Source organism: Bactrocera tryoni, chromosome 4 (genome assembly GCF_016617805.1).
Source record: "Bactrocera tryoni isolate S06 chromosome 4, CSIRO_BtryS06_freeze2, whole genome shotgun sequence".
Lineage (NCBI taxonomy): Eukaryota > Metazoa > Arthropoda > Insecta > Diptera > Tephritidae > Bactrocera > Bactrocera tryoni.
The window spans coordinates 55,878,625-55,900,629 of NC_052502.1; the positions used below are offsets into that span (position 1 = coordinate 55,878,625).

Sequence of the window (22,005 nt, forward strand, 5' to 3'; positions counted from 1 at the left end):
GCAGGACCAACCACAGCCAATGTCTTTCAAAAGCAATTTGAGGTTATGCTTGTTATCTTTTGTTGTCGGGAGTTATTTTCCCATTTAAGCCAGATTTTGTCAGCTTTGTCTGAATAGAATGAGCATACGAGTATTTATGTTTTATATTTTTCGGTTTACAAAATCTGCTCTTAGGGGTTTCGGGTCAAAGCAGATCCATTGAGGTGCATTGATTTTCTTATAAAATTATCTATATAGAATGAAGGCTAGTTTATCAATTATATAGATTTTTATTATTTCTTTTCAACGCACACATAATGTAGTAGTACATATGCACATAGCTTATTGGTAAAATTGTCTGTATATATTTAGTTTTTTTTTCTTTCAAAACATGCACACATTCATCAAACACACACATACCTTTATATAAATAAATAAATTTATATAAATAAATTAGATTAAAGTGTAATAGCCTGAGCTACAGCTTCCACAATGATCAGGCCCTCCTCGCCAGTGCCGATTATCTGCGAAGGCGGTAGTTGAAAACCATATTTGCCGGTATCACGCAACTCCACGGTGTAAACATATTTGACATCACAAGCTGCGCGCGTCCAATCATCCGAACCGCCACCGGCAACACTCAGGAGCTGATACGTCACACCACTTGTATACACAGACTTGGTCTTACTGAGAATGCGTTGCACAGCCGTTTGGCCAACGCGTTGCAATAAGGCAGAATCCTTCACCTTCGCCGCTTTGTATGCCCACGGATAGACAATGGCTTGACCGTAACTGTGGAATGTCAAATAAGCTTCTAGGTTATGTTTGCGTCGCAACAGAAAATTCACCACTGCTTTCGTTTCCAATTCAGAGCCGGCGCTTGCGCCACGATATACGTCACTACACGGATCTGTCGACGAGCCACGTCCTTTCCAACCAATATTGAAATTACGATTCAAATCGACACCAATACACTTCGAACCTGGAATACGTGCCCGATTCTTACGCCACATTCTATTCACTTTGCGACTGTAGACGTAGCCATCTGGATTCATAACGGGCATAATGTACCAAGTGCGTTGCTTTATATAATCCGGTTGCTCTTCCCATTTGATCATTAACTGATAAAGTATGAAAGTAACTGTTGCCGGACTGATCCACTCGCGTGCGTGAATGCCGCCATCGATCCAGATCTTTTTGTACTCACGTGGGTTCTCCGAGATTCTGTGTAGAAAGAAAAAGTTGTGTGTATTTATTAGTAAGATAAGAGGAAGTATGTAGCATTAATTAGGTAGAGACAAGATTTTTCACTCATTTTAAATACTCTGATTCCAGTATTGCTTGGTTTTGGTTCGAAAGTTATACATTAAACATTTGTATACTATATTTAAAAGTTTGATTTGTGGAATTTTCATATGCTGAAAAGGGTATAATAAGTTTGCCACGAAGTTTGTAATACCCAAATAGGAGACTCTATAAAATATCAGCATCATAATGTCTGTCTGTCTGCCTGTTTATACGAGAAACGCGTCTGAGATATCAATCTGAAATTTTGTACACGTTTTTTTGTCTCAAAAAGCTTTTTTATTTAATAAAATAAATATCTTCAGCAAATTTGGCCAATACAACTCCACAATCTCCGTAGATAATCGAATTTCTTGTTTTCTAATATTATTAATCAAAGAGGCTAAAATTCTAGATATTTAATGATTTTTTTTCTAATATTAAAATTCTAAATTTTTAAGGAGTTTTTTCTAATATTGTGTTTTATGAATTTTGCTTTCAACTACTTATAAACAAAGAACAGCTGATATGACAGCCACTTGTTAACTTTGTTGAAGCAGAAAACATTTGCATATGATCAGAATGTGAAACTTTCAGGAATCCTGCCTAAGTCACGATAAATTAAAGAAAAAGTATAAAAATAACTTCCGCGGTCTTCTTATTAAGATTTGAACACAAAAAAAAATCTCAAAAAATTAATTTTACTGATTTGCTGAAAAAATCGTCACTAATAAAATTTTTTTATTTTATTTTTTTAAATAACACACAAATAATAGAAACAACTGTAAACACATTTTCCAAATTCCCTGCTCTTAATGTGCCCTGTATGTGTTTGCATACATAAGTAAGTATTTGCAAATATCCATATACATATGTACATATGTACATACTGTATACACAGTAACATCCTTGATATTACGTTTGAATGTAATTTTCTCATTATGATAATGGGTCAAATTCATTCAAAAGTGCTTAACACATTTAGCTAGCTGGGCATAAAATTTAATTATCTCACCATTTGCAGCGTTTCTGTGGTTGCAATAACAATTGTGTGCTGAAGAGCACTGTTTGTCAACAACTTGCGCCGACATGTCACGTCATGTTTGTTATCAGAAAAGTTAAACTTTGTTATAAAAAATGGTAGCAAAATCAAAGTAAAAAGCTATCAGAAGCTACATACAAACATATGTATGTATGTATTTTTCATTATTTTTCACATAGATAAAAAGTCATATTTTGGAAATATTATATGACTATTCAAGGTTTTCATAAAATTTTAAAAATTAAAGGCCATTAAAATTCTCAATAAGTCTGGTGGTATGGAAGGCCAGTTGTAAATATTGATTATCCTATTCTAAGCATGCAGTTGTGAAACAAACTCACTTTAAAACTGTGACTGAATCTATAATACCCTTCACAAATAAAAAATTTTCCATACAAGAACTTGATTTTTATCGAAACGTCTGCATGGCAGTTTTATGATTGGCGGCGAAGGCTGCTATTAGACCTAAGGAAGCTGGTTACAGTTATAAGCGGCCCGGGCAGGGTCACTGAAATTCTCCACTGCTTTGGTTGTTTCACTCCAACAGCAGCTATACTGGCTTTGAGCTCGCTGACTGTGCGCACAAAACTAGTCAAGGAATGCATGACGTCATTAACAATAGCTTCAAGCTTTTTCCATGTTAGACTCGCTGGAAACTGCCGAATTTCGTCCGTTTGAAGTCGAGTCGGTTGTCTGATGTATGCTTGCGTTCTGGACTTTTGGATTTTTCGACCTTCGGACCTTCTGGCCCAGAGTTAACCGTAAGAGATTATCCGAACTTATGGCTCTTAGCAAAGTTAATCTCGTCACAATTATAGGACTGGAAACTGTGCGGCAAAATATTCTGCCAAAGATGTGTGAAGAAAGGCGAGGTGGAATCATGTTGACACTTCTCTATTTCACGCTTTTGCCAGACTGATGTGGAAACATCTCACTAGACCACTTTCAGCAAATCTAGCGAAATCACTAGAAATTAACAAACACGAAATTAGCCGTCTTACTAAATTTGTGCAAAGCACAACACGCTTCGTCCATCGATAAGAGTTCGGTACTCCACCTTTTAGGAGTTTATGGGTAATACTGTTTATTGTCTAATTGAAATTCATTGATTTTGGATCAACTCTACGACCTAACCTAACTCTTTCCTACATGCTCTAGTGGTCCGATTAGAATCTGATCAGCGTAATGTACTGAGTCGATTTGCCATGCCCGAATTGTATTAATCTTCTTATAGAATGTTTCTTTCACTTACCTCAACACCTTCAGATCACGTCCCTCCGCCGACTTTCCAATCGAGTACAAACGACAGATTTTCGGAAATTTCTGGCGAATTTCACGCATGAACGCATAAATCGTTTCCAAATCATGGTAGTCCTTCCAATCAATGCCGCTGCTTGTTTGTTTCTCTGCGAAAAGTTTTTTATAAAAAAAATTTTAATCTACTTTAAATTACACTCACTTGTACGACTGCCCGCCTCTGCTTGGCTCGCCTTGATGCCCTCTAATTCGGCAGCGTCGATCATCTCCTGTATATTCGTATTTATCACCTCTTTATCGATGTTGTGCTCAGAGAGATAGCTGCGTGCTGCTTTCAAGTTCTCCTTATTTATGGAGATATCCAGAAATTTCGAGTTTTCCTTCCAAATAACGCCGCCTGAAAGAAGAAGCACGATTATAAGCGTCCAAACTCATAATATTCTATATTTTTAAGTGTTTTTTTTTTTTTTGTTTTCAATTAAAGTAACTTAAGTCAATTAAAATTATTCTCAGCAGTTTAGAGTTGTTATGACAAGCATATTCGACACTCTCCGCTGCGTTTTTATACCTCCAAAACAATTTCAAGTTACCATAAATTTAAGTTAAAATGTATGAAAATCTCAAGTCGACTTAAGCACTTTTAACATATCGCCAAATAGTTTTTTTCTCCCTTAAGCGTTTCAACATGCTCTGCACTTACCAAATTTACTCTCCAGCATCTCTGCCAACGGCATGTTGTTCTGCATATGCTCTGATATATTATAGATACGCCACAGTTGTGCATCATCGAAACGCACTGGGATCTCATTTACATCGAGCACACCATCTGCTGCATCCTCTTCTGCTGCCGCCGCATGCGAAATGTTGGCGTTGATTTCCCTTTCGTAGAGCATACGATTTCCGGTGTGTATGTTTTTATCGGCAATGGGTTCCATGCGTGTGATATCGAAAGCATTGGTGAGCGCAAAAAGCACAAACACGCTAAATAAGCTGCACTGACAGCGTAGCATTCTGCTGGAGTGGGGCGTAGGGGAGAGAGATAGTTAAGTTTTTGTGGAGATGTGCACGTACAAGTGCGGCTGGCTGAAGGACGCGCTGTCTGCGGCTATGTAACTGTAAAAAAGCAGGAAAATAGCGGTTTTAATTATTTTATACATTATGGTTTGTTTTTACTACTGATTTCACTTTCTTATTGAATATTATTATTTTCACTGTTGGTTTGCTGTTGCGTTTTGCAGTTTTCATCGTTATGATTTTTAAAGAAATTTTAAATTGATGTTGACTTACTTATATAATTAAAGAAAACTTTGAGCACAGCGGTAAATGTAGTTTGGCACTTTCCAAAACTAAACGGCTTTACTATGAAAAGTTCTAAAAATCGAAGTTTTCACAGGCGTTTAGACCTCAAAATAGCGCAGACGCTCGAAAGTTGTCATTATATGATTTGTGCAATACTTAGAGACTGGCGTATCGAATAAACAGCTCGCTAAAATTAAATAATCGCTTAGTAAGATAGAAATCTACTATGTAAAATCCTCTAAATGCACCTAATCTCTGACATTGAATTAACTTTATAACTTTATTTTCACTTTAAAGTGTGAAATGACTAGCCGAAGATGCGTCTTGTTGCATTTTTAGTTTCTTTTTATTATAGTTTTTCAAATTTTTGCCTTGTAGGTAATTTTCTGACAAAACGAACGTTTGAACGTTCAGTTTGTATGGCTGCTGTATCCTATAGTGGTCCGTCGGTCGCGATTCCGGCAAATGAGTAGCTTCTTGAGGAGGAAAGGGCATGTGCAAAATTGTAGATCGATTCCTCAAAAACTGAGGGGACAGTTCACGTATATAGAGACAGTCAAACAGGTGGATATGGGAAAATTAGACCAGCTCGTCACGCTGATTTCTTTAATATAATAACATATAAACAGTGAAAGCTCCACTAAACGGGCGCCAAAATCCATAGATATTTATTAAGAACAATCAATCAAGCGGAAAGAAAGGCTGCTCCCATCAGTATCCGAGATATTTGACTGCATATACTTTGTGGGAGATTTCACTGTATTTAACTTATAGGTTCTCGCACTTTTTCTTCTGGGTATTTCAAACTTCGAATCGAGCTTAATACTTGTATATAATAAAAAACGAAACACAACACAATAAGTGAAGATAACTTAGTTTTAATGCGAAAAAACTTTCTCGGAATTTTTTAATTTTATGTGGTAATACTTCTTAAACGAAATATGAGTAATTTTTGAAACTTAGTTTTAATATGAACCCACTTTCTTGATTTTTTTTTTTTTTAATTTTATATGGTCATATATCTGAAATGAAATATGAGTAATGTTTGCTAAATATAATAAGCGATATTTTGCATTTTCTGAGAAAATATTTGTTCGTACGTCGCCTTTTTATATACAATTCAGAACACGTATTAAAAAATCGTTCGATAAGTGGTATATAAAAATACAAGAGAAGCAAGCCACAAATGCTTAAACGGTGTGTTGTTGTGTGGGGTGTACCTGCAAGTGTTTTGTAATCCCTCTTTCGTCTATTGTTGACCTCCATATCTAACCACACTAAAATGAAAGATCACAACAAAAGTGAAAGAAAGGCTGCCGAAACACTTTGAGAATTTTTGGATTTCTTTGTTTGATCAAACCTTTGTTTTAAAAGCAACACTCCTTTCCACTGAAGTTAAATAGTTTTAATTACAAAACGGCTTCTATTATTTTTCAATAAAAGCTTTTTAAAACTATTAAATTAGACATCAGGGTCAATGGCGGTTAATATTATTTTTCAATTGTGTGACTGAAAATGAAAACTCATGCTTTGAAAATATTTCCCTAGTTTTCATATAATTTAAATAAAAAATAAAAAATAAGTAATAAGTTAATAATTAAATTTAATAGAAAAAAATAAAAGTAATTAATAATTTACTTATTTTATAATTAAATAATTAATTAAATTTTTTTAATTAATTTAATTAATTATAAAATTTAATTTTAATTTTTAATTAATTAAATTTAATGAATTATTTGCCTTCCATAATTTTATATAAATTACTCAATTAAATATAAATTTTATTTTTATAAATAAATCCATAATTACCAACAATCCTTACGTAAATAGAATATAGAAAATAGTTTATTGCTTTCATTCGCATAACAATTAAATTATAACAAATTGTAGTTACCGCGAGTTAAGCGAACTTTAAGTAGTTTCAGTGCCGTAAACAAGGACGTTATCACTCATTACCGCTAATAATATTTAATGAGTTCTGTTACAGCACAAACAACTTACAGCTGAAAGCAAGTAAAGAACACGAACTGCACTTTAAATGAGCGAAGAAGCTCTCGTTTGAATTGTAACACCATACTTCCAAATAAAATGTCTTTGGTTTGTGGTAGGATACAACTGTTATTGACGCAAGTCATTATATTGCAAGGTCAGTGGTGAGGCAAATATTTACAATCAAAATTGCATTGGTTATACCGCATCTCGGTTGATCTACTGTAATACATTCTAGCAGTCGCATACACATATTCATATGTACTATGTCACAAATCCACTAGACGAATTTATCGTTTTTTGAAACTTTTCCAATCATTCAGTTTAGAATTCTTCTAAGCGCTGCTCTTTTAAAGACTTGTAGGCTGGTGGAACGCACAGTTAAGTAGAGCAAGCGGTTATACTGCTTTAATGAAGTATATAAAAACGACCTGCTACAGAACTGTTATTATTTTCAGGTTCAGGTTGTAACATTGTTAGTAACGTAGCCCGCAACCTGTGAGTAGCAATATCGTGGATTATTTTCTTGTCATGTGTACATATTCTATCATAAATATCTATATAACATATCGCTCATTTGCTGCAAGACCGGCATAATTCAAAAAACGTGATTTTTGAGTTAATGATGCAGAATTGTTCGTTATATCATACTTCATGTTGGGTGAAAAATTCATATGAATACCTCTTATATGCTCCGCTTGAGAAGAGAATATGATTCCTTTTTTCCGTGTAAGGTTGGAGTCAGTTGAAAACTTTTAACGCGTTTTCTGGCAAATCGATTTTTTTGACTTATGACGGTCTTGCAGAAAATGAGCGATATATCCTTAAGCATATATTCTATGAACAATTTTCTATATATTCTGTGCACAATATAACAAGAATAGTTAAGGCTTTAGGTCTCGGGATTCCCTTTTTACTATTCAGAAAGCTTGGGGTTGAATTAATTTAAATTTGGAAATGTCAGCAGTCTCGGGATTTCCCATCAGCTGTTGCGTTCATGAGCACTTGAGTGGAAGTTTAGTTGCGGTAAATTCTGATACTTCTGGTATTACCTATCTAACCACACAAGTGTGGTTCATTTCTACAATTTTTTCTTTAATATCTTTAATATTCGTAGCATTTTTAAAAACGACCTTGCTTTTTTTTAAATACAAAAGGCATAATAGACACATCTACCGAAAGTTACTGGAATTTTGAAGACTTGTGTTGTCCCAAAAATCCAAAAACCGCAGATCTCTACTTTAAAGTGCCAAAATACGTGGATAGGAAAATCTTCGAGTAGTTTAAGTAAACTTAATTTACCTAAGTGAAAGTTACTTATGTCAGGTACAAAGGCACTTAACTACAAAGAATGCAGGTGTAATGACGTCTGTCGGGTTTTAAGCAGAATTTCAGAAACCTTTTTCAGTTTATGTTCGTAAAATTAATATAAATTAATGTTAATTGTCGTGTTTATGTCCCCCTCTTTCTATCAAAAATTTTCGCAACTAAACATTAAAATAAGCTTCGGGAAAGCTTTGTAGAAAAATATATTTATATTTGTCTGTTGATTTCGCTTTGACAACTTTCAGCTGATCAGCTGTTTTTTGTATAAAATTTGGATTTGTTTCTGTACGGCTAACTATCAACTAGCAGCTAGCTAAGTTTCTGTTTTGGAGAAGCGTTTTTAGAACTCAAAAAACTAGCTGAAGCGAGCAAAATTTGCGAGCGTAAGAAGCAGAGCAGATGCTGATAAAATTTCTGAAGAAACAGCTGCTAAAACAGATTTGACCTATCTGATTTGAATTTGTTTGTTTTATTAGTTCTAAATTCTTAAAACAAAAATTTATTCAACTAACTTCTAAGTGTTAATATGATGTGATTATTCTTGCTAATATCTGCTAGCTTTCTGTTTCTTTACTTGAACAGGTTATAACTAAGTTTGCCACGAAGTTTGTAACACCCAGCGGGAAACATCGGGTACACTATAAGGTTTATACATATGTATGTATATAAATGATCAGCATGATGCGCTGAGTAGATTTAGCCATGTTTGTCTATCTATATATAAGCGAATTAGTCCTTTAGTTTTTGAGATATTAAACTGAAATTTTGTACGCGTCCCTTTCTCCCCAATCGGCTGCTCATTGGTCGAAACCAACGATATCAGACCACTTTAGCATATAGCTGTCATACAAACTGAACATTTTGAATCGAGTGGTTGTGTGGAAAACTTTTTCATTTGACGCGAGATCTTCACGAAATTCGGCATGGGTTATTGCCTAAAGCAACGCTACAATTTCCGAAAAAATTGTTCAGATCGGACCACTTAAAGATATAGTTGTCTTACAAACTGAACGTTCAAAATGTTGTACTTGTAAGGAAACTTTTGTATTTGTGGAGGTTATTGTACTTTCAGTATAACCGAAGTTTACGTTTTTTCTTGGTTTTTCCATATTTCGTTCACTGTGACTGTAACTTGTCAATTTTTGCATGCTTCTTCTTCCTGTTTCAGAAACAAACCTTTTATTTGTTGACAATGCTCGTGTGTGCTATTAACTTGCAACATTTTATTTAAAATACCGTTCACGGTCGCGATGTATTTTACATTTTCAGTCCAGTGACGGACCTAGCACCCTTTAGAGTTATATGAAATTAATCTTGCTATAGATAATTGCTTTTGTTTACTCGTGTCAACATTGTATTTGTAAAAAATTTCATTTCCCTAACGCTTTGTTTATTATTGTGATCTTAAAATGGATAAAAACCCTTTCGAAAGTTATATTCATAATTATATGTACTCGCGCAATTATTGTATATATGTGTATACACGCGATATTTAATTATATCGCCTCGCGAAAATTATTCAAATAGCTATTGTAAAGCTGCGCGCTTGAGCTGAAGCTAAGTGAATCAGAAGAGTGATAATAAAATATGCATAAAACAATCTATAAGCATACATATATATGCAGTATGTATATGTATATAAAATAAAAAAATTTCAAGCCAATAAGCGGCACTCCAGTTGCTATTCGAGCGTTCGATCAATTACACGCCAACTCGTGAGCGCGAACGCACACATGCGAAGCACGTAAAAGCCAGACTCCACTAGCCAAGCAATTGCATTGCATTATCATTGGCATTAACCTTTGTTTTTGCCGTAAATAAAAATACAAATTAATAGCAGTCATTGCAATGCAGCTGCGCAGCGTCCAATAGAATCTATGTGCATATGTATGTATGTAACTATAAGTGCTTCTGAATAAATAACTCACAACACAAACGCGTACAAAAAGTCAAAAAATAAATCAACTGAAAGGCAAATTTAAAATAAACTGAACTTCATGTAAACCACAAAGTTTGATTTGGAAAATCGACGCGCAACTCCAGTATACGAACTGCTGGACGCTGAAGTCAAGGCTGCCGCTGCGCAGGAGGCTGGTGAGCGCTTTGCTGCATTGCCACTGCGCCGCTGGCTCGTTGCACGATTTGCCTTTGACTTTGCGGCGCAGCGCGCGGGCATTTCAGTTCACTTTTCAAGTGACGCCGTCAATGAACGCAGAAATTAAAAAGCGCCTGAGCGCCGAGTCAGGCTTCACAAAAAAATGTGTGGCAGCAAACTCGTTTATGCCGTTATGACGGCTTTTGGGCAGCATTGCCTGCATTTGTGTTGGCCGCGGCTGTAAGCGTCTTTCACCAAAAAATTTCAACAATTTCGAAAACTCGTCTTCCTTTGTCTTTTCTCTTTTCTATGTATGCGTGTATATGTATATATGTATGTATATAACGTCACCTAAAATTCAAAATAACGTAACATCACTTTTCGTAAGTTTGCTGGCGAAGAAAAAACGTTATAATAAAAAATACTCATATTGAAAGAAAATTTGAGTTTTGGTTATATATTGGTTATATTTTGGTTATCATACACTCATATTGAAACAAAATTTGAGTTTGAAGTATAAAATGGTTATATATTGGTTATTATATCTGACAGTGATTTTCGATTTTTTTTGATAATACGTTATTTTGTATTTGAGGTAAGGATATGTACATATGTGTGCGTGTCTGACTTTGTTTATTGCATATTTTTTACAACAAAAATTCAAAGTGTTGTTGGTCTCGGCGCCGCAACTTTCGTTAAACTTCTGCTTTCAGTATAGCCGCGCATGCGCGCAATGCAACGTTGCTGGTTATTTGCATTTTTTATGTAAATTCCTAATTAAATTATTACTGTAGTTTGACAACACGAAAAAAAAAAATTTTTTCTTATTCACCTTTTTATTCGTAGACCTTTTCCGTTTTCAAGTCACTACAATTGCGTTACGTTTTTGTTTCACACTTTTTATTACGTTACGTGAGCAAGCGCGCACACCTTACGTTAATTTTTTTTTGTTATAAACTTTTCACTTTTTTCCGAACGCGATCCGCGCCGCGTTGCGTTTTGTCTGAAAGAGCAGTCAGTCGACACTAAACGTCGGAAATGCTGAGCCCTCAATTTATATGCTCTGCGTTCGCTTATCAATCGTACAAGCACGCGCGCGCGCATCGAACGCTTAGTTGCGCTATGCAATGGCGCGTTCGTCGTTTGGTGTTGGGGCAGCGATCGCGCCACCGCATAGGGGCTTCGTTCGTTGCCTCGGTGCTGTCGCGAGGCAGTCGCTTTGTTGCGTTTGCGCCGCTAATATCTGCTTATTATCTATACATGTAAATGCTCTGATTATTGGTCGTGTTGTTGTTGTTGCTATGAAAGGGGCTGTTGCTGTTGCGATTGCAATGGCAAATATTGCTCTGATTGCAGTTACACTGCTGCGCGTTTGACTGCGTCTGATGGCGTTTGTAATAGCACAAATTTATTGTTTATGCGTAGGCCGCAATGATAACAACAACAACAAAGTTGAATATTCATATTTGTGCAATTTATGCGGTGTTTCATTACAACTATCTACCGTTTACTTTTTTCGTATTTTTTTTTCTTCTTCACTTTTCGTTCGTGGTTTATGAAGGTGTGTTATTGTGGTGGCGTTCAGTGCGCTGCGCTCGTCTGGAAAAGTTTTCAAAAAAGTATTTGTCACACTGCGAGCGCGGATTTGACTGCGACTTTTATATTATATTTTTTATTATTGGCAATCAGCTCTTTATTTTGATTGCGTTCTCTTATTTTTTCACACTTCGAGTTGTTAATATTTACTGTTTACAGACACGCTTAAGATTTTTGTACATATTGGAAAAGAAAACAAATATTTTTGACTTCCAAATTATAAGCAAATAATGATTGATTCTTCGACTATGTTGCTGTGTTTTACAAATTCTCCGAATAAATAATGGCAGTAAGAAAGATCGTTCATGAACTTGAAAGAAAGCTCAAAAAGCCTTAAAAATCATTATAAATCATTATAAATTGTACAGCCGATTAAGCATTTATCGCACGCATTGCAATGAGGTACTGAAGATCAAATACTTAGTTTGAGGTCTTTTTTACGCGATTATTGGTTCTGCCACTAATCGCGTAAAAAAAAAAATCGCGTAAAAATGGTTACTTTTCCAATATTAACTGACGAATTGGTTCCGAATATAAAAAATATCGCGTATAACAAAATATACGCGCAAAAAAATATTCAAAAACAATACAATAAGTTTCAAATTTCAGACTTATGATTATGATTAATTTGTTTGAACACTTCTTTTTGGACCCAATAAATTCCGATGTAGTTCTTTGTATCTTAACATGCAGTGACTCAATTCTTTTGAAAAATTCGTGCACTTTCGGCATCAGTATCATTTGCTACAAAATAATTTTCCAATTCTGCTGCCAGTGTAAGACCTTGCTTAATCGTCTCTGCTTTAATTGGATGCTCGTCTATCTCGGTGCCACTGCCATTTTCCGATTCGATTACTTCCGTTGCTATTTCAATCAAATCGTCATCCTCGAACTGTCGGTCTAGAAGAATCTCGTCAATATCTTCTATCGTCATATCTGCAAGAATTTCTCCTCCTGCGGAACGTGCTAAATCAATGATATCTGAATAATTAGTTGAATTGCTTGTTACGGACATACCACTTTTAACACATTCTGGCCAAAGAGATTTCCAGCATGCGTTTAACGTACATATGTTGCCTTATTTCAGAAATTGCTTTTGACGCGTACAAGATGCAATCCTTTTTTTTTTTCCAAGCATCGGTGAAGTCCAATTCAGGATTTTCCTCCAGATTTTCCATAATGCAAAAGTTTTTTTGAGGTAGTACATTTTAAAAGTCGCAATAATGCCTTGATCCATCGGTTGGATAATTGATGTAGTATTCGGTGGGAGGAAAATGATATTTACATTAGGATGTTCAATCAACGGATGGCCTGGTGCATTGTCAATTATTAAAAGAGCTTTAAAGGGCTGTTTCTTCTTCTCCAAATAACTTTTAACTTCTGGTACAAAGCATTTAGCAAACCATTCTTGGAATATATTTCCAGTTACCCAGGCTTTTTTATTGGCCATCCAGTGAACACGTAAATGTTTTAAATCTTTGCCCTTTAGTGCTCGCGGCCTGAGACTTTTGTTTACTAACAGCGGTTTAATCATGCGGCCACCAGAAGCATTGCTACATAATTAAAACGGTACACGGTCCTTTGCAGCTTTGAAGCCACCAAGTGATTTTTGGGTCTTAGACACATATGTTCGTTTTGGTAACCTCTTCCAAAATAGGCCTGTTTCGTCCGCAATGAAAACTTGGTCTGGCGTTTTGGTTTTCTTGGTTCGATGTTAATCGTTTGAAAATAGAGCTTTTTGTTTTATTGTTGTAGTATCAACTGGGATTCGTTTCTGGTTGAGATCCTCAATCCAAATTGTTAATATTTTTTCCATTTCTTCAATAAAAACATTTCTTGAGTATGAAGTTTTCTTCGCATTCACATTTTTTCCGGAAACTACAGATTTCCTAATTGCATTTTTATTTTTTTTTATTGTCCGCACAGTAGATTCACTGAGTTTTTGTTTCTAAAGAAATGCCTTTGCGTTTTTTATTTTTTCCTGAATTAGCTTCCATTGTAAAGCTAGCAAAAATTGAAATTCTTTAAAAAAACAATCGCGTTAAAGTGAGACATTCGCGTAAAAAGAGGAATTTGCGCTGCAAAAATAACCGCGTTAAAGTGAAATAGCGTAAAAAGAGATCGCGTAAAAAAAGGGCTGAGTGTACTTAGTTTGAGGTCTTTTTTCTTTTTTACTTTTGATGGTACTGTAAGAAATTCTGGCGGCAACTTTTTTTCGAAGGACTTGTCTTTTAATATCTATCTTCAGAATAATAAAAAGTTTGAATAAAATATTTAATTCTTTTATAAGAAAAAAAAGTTATTAAAAAGGCCTTTCCGATAAAATCTAAAAACCAAACTAAAAAAAATCAAACTAAAAAACAACTTTATTGGCTACTTGGGCATACATCGCAGTTATATCTTGAAAATAAATTACTATTATATAAATTTGTACTAAAACCTATATGGACATACGGTGTGCAACTTTGGGGCACTGCTTGTAATTCAAATATTGAAATTCTACAAAGATACCAATCGAAAACCCTAAGATTAATTACAAACGCGCCTTTTTTCATAACAAATGAAGCCATTTATTAAGATCTCAATATACCGTTTGTTAAAGATGAAATTAAAAGATTTAGTTCAGCATATTTGCACAGGATAAGTTATCACGACAATCCTTTCGCAGTCATGTTATTAGATGATAGTAATGAAACTATTAGACTTAAAAGACAACGTGTTCTAGATATCCCATTTAGGAATTAAGTAAATGTTTAATTATATATGTTACTACGATATTAAATGTATAATTATATAATTTTTATATAAACATTTGTATTTAGAACATATTGTTATATTGTATATTATTTTTGATCTCATGGGAGACCAAAATATATAAGTAAAACTATGGTTTTGTTGTCAAATTTGCTAATTATTATTTACTAAAATAGATTGCAAATAAAATGTATTTAACAAAAAAAAATTTAAAAAAGCTTTAAAAATCGTTGTAAATTCTACAGCCGATTAAGCATTTATCGCACGCATTGCAATGAGGTTCTGCGTATCTCTGCGATCATTTCGAAAAAATTTTCCTCTGAGACTCTGAAAACAGCGTTTTCACAAAAGACTATGCCCATGTTATACAAGTGATTCCTTAGCCCGCAGAGTCCTGTGAAGAGTGCGAACGCCTTCTTATACACACCTCCACTAAAAGCGGTTTGAATTCATAGACTGAAGTCGCTTGAGCATAGCGATACGCTGATTGTGATAGTAGCGATGCAGATTGATTTCTGCACACTGACTTATATCAAAGACTTCTGCTTGAAAGATGATCGGAAAACGTCCCTTTGGTATTCGGTCCCGCAATGCTTGCTCCAATACCTTCCGGTGTTTTCGAGCCGTCAGTGTACCACTGGATAGTGCTGCCCCTCAGTAGTAGGTCGAGTGCGGAATCACTCCACTCCGCCTTACTTCCGAGGGTAACTCTAAACTTCTTTGCAAAGTTTACCCTCTTCGTAACGTCGTCCCTTGTAAGAAGGGCCAGTGGTGTGTCCTCCCTTAAGGCCTTCTTTTATTGAGACAACATTATCTTCCCTTTACCAAAAACCTGCCATGAGCAGCATGGTATGTTTCGCTACTTTTTTGATTACTACATGCAGTGATGTGAGCTCCAGCATGACTTCAAGTGCTACGGTTGGGGAATTGCGCATTGCCCCTGAAGCACAGACGCAGGCGAGCCTTTGCAGCTTCAATAGTTGAAGGCCTACTGAAGACTGCGTTGTCATAATAGCAAGTTATCAAAATTTAATTATTTATAATATAATTTTTATTTCCTAATGTGAATAAGTGAACGAACCCGATTTTAGGGTGAGCAATTTGTTTAATTAGTGTGATTGCCTTCAATGCATCACAGAAAAAACCACCATTTTGCAGTCGCAACTCATTGTTCACTTTATTTCGCTAATCAGAGAAAATTAGAACACTGAGCCTTAACGCTGTGTGCACACGCAGCAACTCAAAAAAAACCGATATCATCAAGAAATAGCGTCAGGTGATATTTTTTGCTTAAGATTCTTATATTGATGATTAAATAAAATGTTTGTGAGTGCGGCTTACAAAATTTTTAGAAAAAAAATTTCAGAAATTTGCACTAAGAGAATTGAATTTAATGATTAACACAAAAATTAAGTTGCCGATAATATGCAACAAAAATTCTCTAGGTGATAATGCACTAACTGAACACAGTTTGTAACCAATATGATCAATGACGCTGACACATTCACATTAACTTTTTTTTTTTAAATTAAACAAACAGAAGACATACGAACCCTTATTAACCCTAAGTGTAATGATCTACGAATATATTTAATATTATTAAATTATATTTATTGTTCAATTATTTGACTGACTTGTGCAATATTTTGGTTTAAGCGCACCTCAACTTAAATTACTATTTAAATTTAGTTGATTTTTTTATTTTTAAATTTTTTCCTAAAATGGCCTAAACTTGAAATTCTTTTGTCGCGTACTTGTTGCTTTTACCGATTTTAGTATTCTAATCGCCGCTTTTTTTGTTCATACATATGTTTAAATGTGCTTACTATATGTAGGTACATAAAATGTACGCATGAAGTTTTTTGAGCCACTTTTGACTACATATAAATATATAAGCAGTTGACGCTTTTCAATTCCAAGTAGGAAAATACATTTTTTTCGAAAGCTAACGGGTCTGATATCCGCTTACGTGAGAAAAAATAATACTAATTCAATATTTCATACACTTGCTATATGCCTCGGATGTGATTGGCTTCAGCGTCTTCACAGAGTTTTGGTATTTTTCGGTATCGGCTCATTTTCGAATCACCATTCTCTAGATTGTTGAACAGTTTCGACATCATATTCATGAGCCCACGTCTTATTGCCAGTAATGAGGCGTTTGATGAATGTAGTGTCCTCCCCTACTTTGTCAAGCATTTTTTCGCGATCTCTACTCGAAGTCTTTGAATAATATATTCTTCTGTAATCACGATCGAGTAAACGGTATGGCCGACTTCGGTATGAACTCACATCAGCCACAGAACATAAAACAATTGTTTTTCAGTAAATCAGTGTATTGTATATAACAACCCGAACACTGCCGAACATTTCAATGATACCAATATGAGTATGATCCACAAGCCAGTCATGTTTAAGCTGATCGCTTCTGATTCAACACTGTTCTTTGTCGTTGATTTGAAGACAAACAGTTCGATTCGTATGCATGAATCATACATACTGACAGAATCAGTGCTCGGGTATGAACAAAAATGATTTACCAAATTTGAATACATTCCCTCTGGCCCTGCGATTCGACATAAAAATTTCAAAATTAATGGGAAATGTTTATTATCATTCGAAAGAACATTTTTTGGTATTTATTTTTTGAAGATTATCTCCTCAAAATGTTAGCCGCGGCTAAGTCTCAGATGGTCCATCCGTTGAGTCCAATTTTGGGTGACTCGCTCGAACATTTCGATTGGTAACTGGCGAATGACATGCGTGATGTTTAGCTGCAGGGCCTGAATCGAGGCGAGATTGTCCGCATAGACTTTTGTTTCTACATATTCCCACAGGAAAGTGGTAACGGTCTGATATCACACGATCTTGGTGATCAATCGCTGACCCAAAACGTGAAATTATCTGCTCACCAAAGTCTTCCTTCAATAAATCCATTGATGGATGTGATATGTGGGAAGTGGCGCCGTCTTGTTGAAACTAAATGTAGCCGAGATCACGAGCTTCAATTTCAGACATCAAATAGTCGGTTATCACGGGACGATAACGGACGCCGTTGACGGTTACGTTCTCACCGTCATAATTTTTGAGGAAATATAGTTGAATCTCTTTAGGTTGCTCTTCGTCCTAAATGCGGCAATTTTGCGTGTTTACTGTTTACATACCCATTGAGTCAGAAATGGTCCTCATCGCTGAACAACATTTGGCTGAAAAACGTTGGATCTTCTTAGAACTTTTGAAAAGCTCATAGAGCGAAACGATGTCATTTGGGAATTCTTGCATAAGCTGTGATTTGTAAGCCTTCAATTTAAGATGGCCGAATCGATTGTGCACGGTCTTCGTGTACACTCTCGGCTACGGCTGCTATATTTTCTTCCCTGCGTGCTGGACGTGATCTATTCGGTCGAATATTATTCAATAATGAATGCTGGGCCTCAAGATGGGTCGTGGTGTTGCGAATAGTACGCTCAGCAGGCCGATTATGTTGACCATAAGTTGAGCGCAGCGCGCGAAACACGTTGAAGAAATGTCAAACAATATTGCACAAAAATAATATGAAAAAGTACTTCTACTTGCATCAACCGTTATAAAGCCAATTTAGCAACATATCGTGACTTGCGTCCATTTTTTTCCTTTCACTTTTAATTAAGACGGCTTCAATTTTTTCACGAAACTAATTATATTTTTCCTACTGGGTGCTTATAAACAAGTATATACGCCTGTATATGTATACTGTTTTTGTATATTGTGTGTATGCATGTACATATGTATGTTATTTTAGTGCCTGACATATTTAAATATAATGTTGAAAGTTGTGACTTGAATTAAACATAGACCTAACCGGGATATAGCTCGTTCCACATAAGCACTAGAATTTATCGAATTGATTCGCTTCCCCTACATATTCGCTAAAATAAATAATTTTCGTATAAAAAAATGAAATATCATACAACTTACCATACTTCTCGCCGTTAAGCGTGTTATTATATATTTTTGCTCGAGCTCAAGCTCAAGCTGTTTTTTTTTAATTACCCGATTCTCACTTTCTGTTATGACTTTCACCTTTTGTACTTCTTTACATTCTTGAATCTCATTTTTACTACTTTATGAAGTACTTGATAACGCCGGTGGACAAGCTGTAAAACTGCGTGAGACACAAAATGAGTCAAAAGTGCGACTTTCCTTCACGGAAAGTAACTAAAAAAGAAACATAAAAGTAACCGCTGCTTTACTTTTGTCTGCTTCTTAGCAATTATAGTTTTTAATGATTTGTAAAAATTGTAAAAAATCTTTGTGTTCGTGCAATGTATGAAAATGATTTTGTAAACTCTATTCTTTTGTTGCCATAATAATGTGTTTATATATTGTTTACACTTATTGTAAAGACTTATATGTTATAAGAATAATATAACTAATTTGACACTTGATGCATTCGAAAGCAGACGCTTCTACGAAATTAGAAAAAATATGAATTTAAGAGTTCTAAATTATGAAACATGTAAAAAAACATCGCTAACAAATGCTTATATATTTAGCTTAGAGGCAAAAAGCTAGTGAAAGAAACGCAAAAATATTGACAAAAGTGACTTAATTGGAACCAATTGATTTAGCAATCCATATCAACACATTACATTATCCCATTTAGTCGGTTATTTTTAGGCGTGTTCGACTATTAGCCTCTCTTACATAAATTCTGTATACAACATCAGCTAGAGATATAGAAAATTGAGGCTTTGCACTGCGACCTATGGTCTATTGTGCCCTCTCCTATATCACATATGGTCACAAAGGTTCAGCATTCTGAATAATTCCAAGAGCTTGCAAGGTGAGACTGAGGTGATGTGATTCCTGTCCACGTAGATTGAACCTAGGACCTTGAGCCTGCTTCTAAAAATTGCTAGGCAATCTAGAATCAGGTTGGGAGTTTTCTGTTCCATGTCGCAGAACAGGCGGTTTGCACAAGAGACTATGTCCATGTTCGATAAGTGTTTTTTGAGGCTGCAGTGCCCAGTATAGAGCGCAACAAGGAGGCGGAATTTGTCTCGGGAGGAGGTTGATCATATCTCTAAACCTTTCAAGGTAGTAGTAGTAGCTTGGCATGGCTCATTCTTGCTGCCAGTGCCGTTCTCTCCCCACTCTCTCCTCCGTGCGGAACAACTCTTTTATAGTGTGAGACCCCACCGCAATGCATACTTCTGGCTCCTTCATCCTGGACGGTGCCGCAGAGCGATCTAGTTCGTCGGCCAGCTCATTGCCGGCTACCCTGATCAATGGTACACGGTTTCAAAGTGATAGGCGGTACAGCCTTCCAAATTCGCTCAGGTCAAATCCCTTAAGAACTCCTATCGACACAAAAACGGATGAAATCGGAAGATAACCCCGTCCACTGCCAATATAACAGTACTGTTCAAAACTACTAAAAGTGTGATAAATCAATAATTATATTTAGTTGACTTTTGACCGAAAATATCGGTCAATGTGGGAGATATACATATTATTGAAATACAGAGATAACCCTTTTCTGATAATAGTATCTTTGTGTATCAAAAATGGGTTGAATCGGGTCAATGCTACCCTGAGTCCTCTTATACATAATATTGGATAGTCAAAAAAGTCTTTTCGTATTTCTAATCAAACTTCAACTTATTTTTATTTTGTATTTATAATGAACTTTAATGAACCAAATATGTACCGTTTTGGTCGAACATTTTTTGCCATTTTTCCTCTAGAGACATTATTCCCTCAACGTAAAAATTTTCTGGATTCTCGGCGAAAAACTGCAACAGGTAAATTTCTCTTGAAGCCAACTCCTCTTGATTAAGGGAGTTCTGCATTGACCGAAGGAAGTGGTAGTCCGATGGTGCAAGGTCAGGGCTATATGGTGGATGCATCAGAACTTCCCAGCCAAGCTCTCCCAGTTTTTGCCGAGTCATCAAAGATGTGTGTGGTCTAGCGTAGTCATTATCGAAGACGAAGCCCTTTCTGTTGATCAGTTCTGGCCGTTTTTTTTCGAATGCTTGCTTCAATCTCATCAGTTGTTGACCATAAAATGTAGAATCAATCGTTCGACCAGGCTGGAGCAGCTAAGAGTGAATGATTACTTTTCAATCCCACCAAACACTCAGCATAGCCCTTCGAGGCGTCAATCCTGGCTTTGCGACCATTTCGTTTCAGCAAAGTATCGCAGATGATAATTCGGTCCATTAAATTTTTCACAGCCAAGTCATATGGTACCCAAACATCAAGCTTCTTTTTGTAGCCTTCTTTAAATGGTTCAAACCCGTTTGATGACGAATGTTAAATTCCTTAGCGATGTCATGGCTGCTTATGTGACGGTCGTGGTCAATCTTTTCCATAATTTCTATGACTTTTTCAACGATAGGTCGACCAAAGCGAGGCGCATATTTCACATCAAAATTTCCAGAACGGAAGCGAGCAAACCATTGTTGCGCTACTCGAACTGATACAGCATCGTTTCCGTAAACTTCACAAATTTCATTGGTGGCTTGGGTGGCATTCTTCTTTTTTTTTATAAAAAAATTTCAAAACATAGCGAATTTCTTTATTATTATCAATCAGTTTTGAACAGCTGTAACTTTTTTTCAACTTCCCCGAATTTAATTTTTGGTAGATTAAATGAAGCTTAAAATCTCATCTTTCCAACACTATATAATATGACACAATGTGATTGGTAGCACTGGAGATATACGACTGCAACGACATCTATTGACAAAATAAGAAAATACTTTTTCGACTACCCAATATAAAGACTTTCGAAAAAAAGTTTTTTTGGATCACTTTTTCTGACTATTTCGAATTTTTTTAAAAATAATAAAAATAAAAATTTGGGGATGGGGCTAGTTCCAACCATAGACAAGTTTATAAAGAAGACTCTATAAAAATTTCAACAGTGCAGTAGAAGCTGAGAAATCGTGGGTATCGTTCCCAAAAAGTCAGTTTTGAGAAAAACGCGTTTATAGTTTCGCGTAAAGTCTTTTGTTCGATTATTTCCGGCCGAACCAGTTTGAATGCCAGGTCAGAAAAATGCCTATATCTCCGAAAATAATTTGAACTTTGAAAAATCCTCTTGTACACGTATTCTTGCATAGTTAAACTTTGAAAAAAAAAAAAAATCGATTTTTTTAAATTTCTAGACCAGAATACCCCCTTAAAGTATTCTCCTAGTTTTGAATTCTGCAAATCTTCGGTTGTACCAGAACTTAGCCTCTCCTTACTTCTTTTATTTTATTTTTTATTTATTTTTTATATGTTTTTTAATATTTTGCTTAGTTTTTTTTATTTTGTTGTATTTTTTATACTTCTTATTGCTTTGTTGTATTGTCCCTTAATACTTTCTCATTTCACTTGGCATCTACTTTTATTA

At 35.4% G+C, this 22,005-nt stretch overlaps 2 protein-coding genes across 3 annotated transcripts in view; one reads left to right on the top strand and one right to left on the bottom strand.

Annotated features, from left to right (window-relative positions):
• LOC120775172 (serine-rich adhesin for platelets) overlaps window positions 1–22,005 on the top strand; it is an 85,250-nt gene that overhangs the window by 3,166 nt on the left and 60,079 nt on the right. The window lies entirely within an intron of this gene.
• Window positions 250–11,305, bottom strand: LOC120775175 (carboxypeptidase B). Of its 2 annotated transcripts, XM_040105228.1 has the most exons (5): window positions 11,104–11,305; window positions 4,263–4,675; window positions 3,765–3,959; window positions 3,558–3,711; window positions 438–1,203 (listed from the first exon to the last, which is right to left on the bottom strand). In XM_040105228.1, the coding sequence occupies exons 2-5, from the start codon at window positions 4,570–4,572 to the stop codon at window positions 438–440; spliced, it is 1,425 nt and encodes a 474-aa protein (XP_039961162.1). In that variant the 5' UTR covers window positions 4,573–4,675; window positions 11,104–11,305. The 2 variants fall into 2 exon arrangements, with proteins under 2 accessions (XP_039961163.1, XP_039961162.1); XM_040105229.1 differs by lacking the exon at window positions 11,104–11,305 and having other exon boundaries at window positions 250–1,203; window positions 4,263–4,572.

Excerpts from the sequence above, each read along its gene's own strand:
- LOC120775175 (XM_040105229.1), bottom strand. The coding sequence starts at position 4,572 with ATGCTACGCTGTCAGTGCAGCTTATTTAGCGTGTTTGTGCTTTTTGCG. Across the intron at positions 3,960-4,262 it reads GATGCTGGAGAGTAAATTTG|GCGGCGTTATTTGGAAGGAA; the intron begins GTAAGTGCAGAG and ends TTCTTCTTTCAG. Across the intron at positions 3,712-3,764 it reads AGAGGCGGGCAGTCGTACAA|AGAAACAAACAAGCAGCGGC; the intron begins GTGAGTGTAATT and ends AACTTTTCGCAG.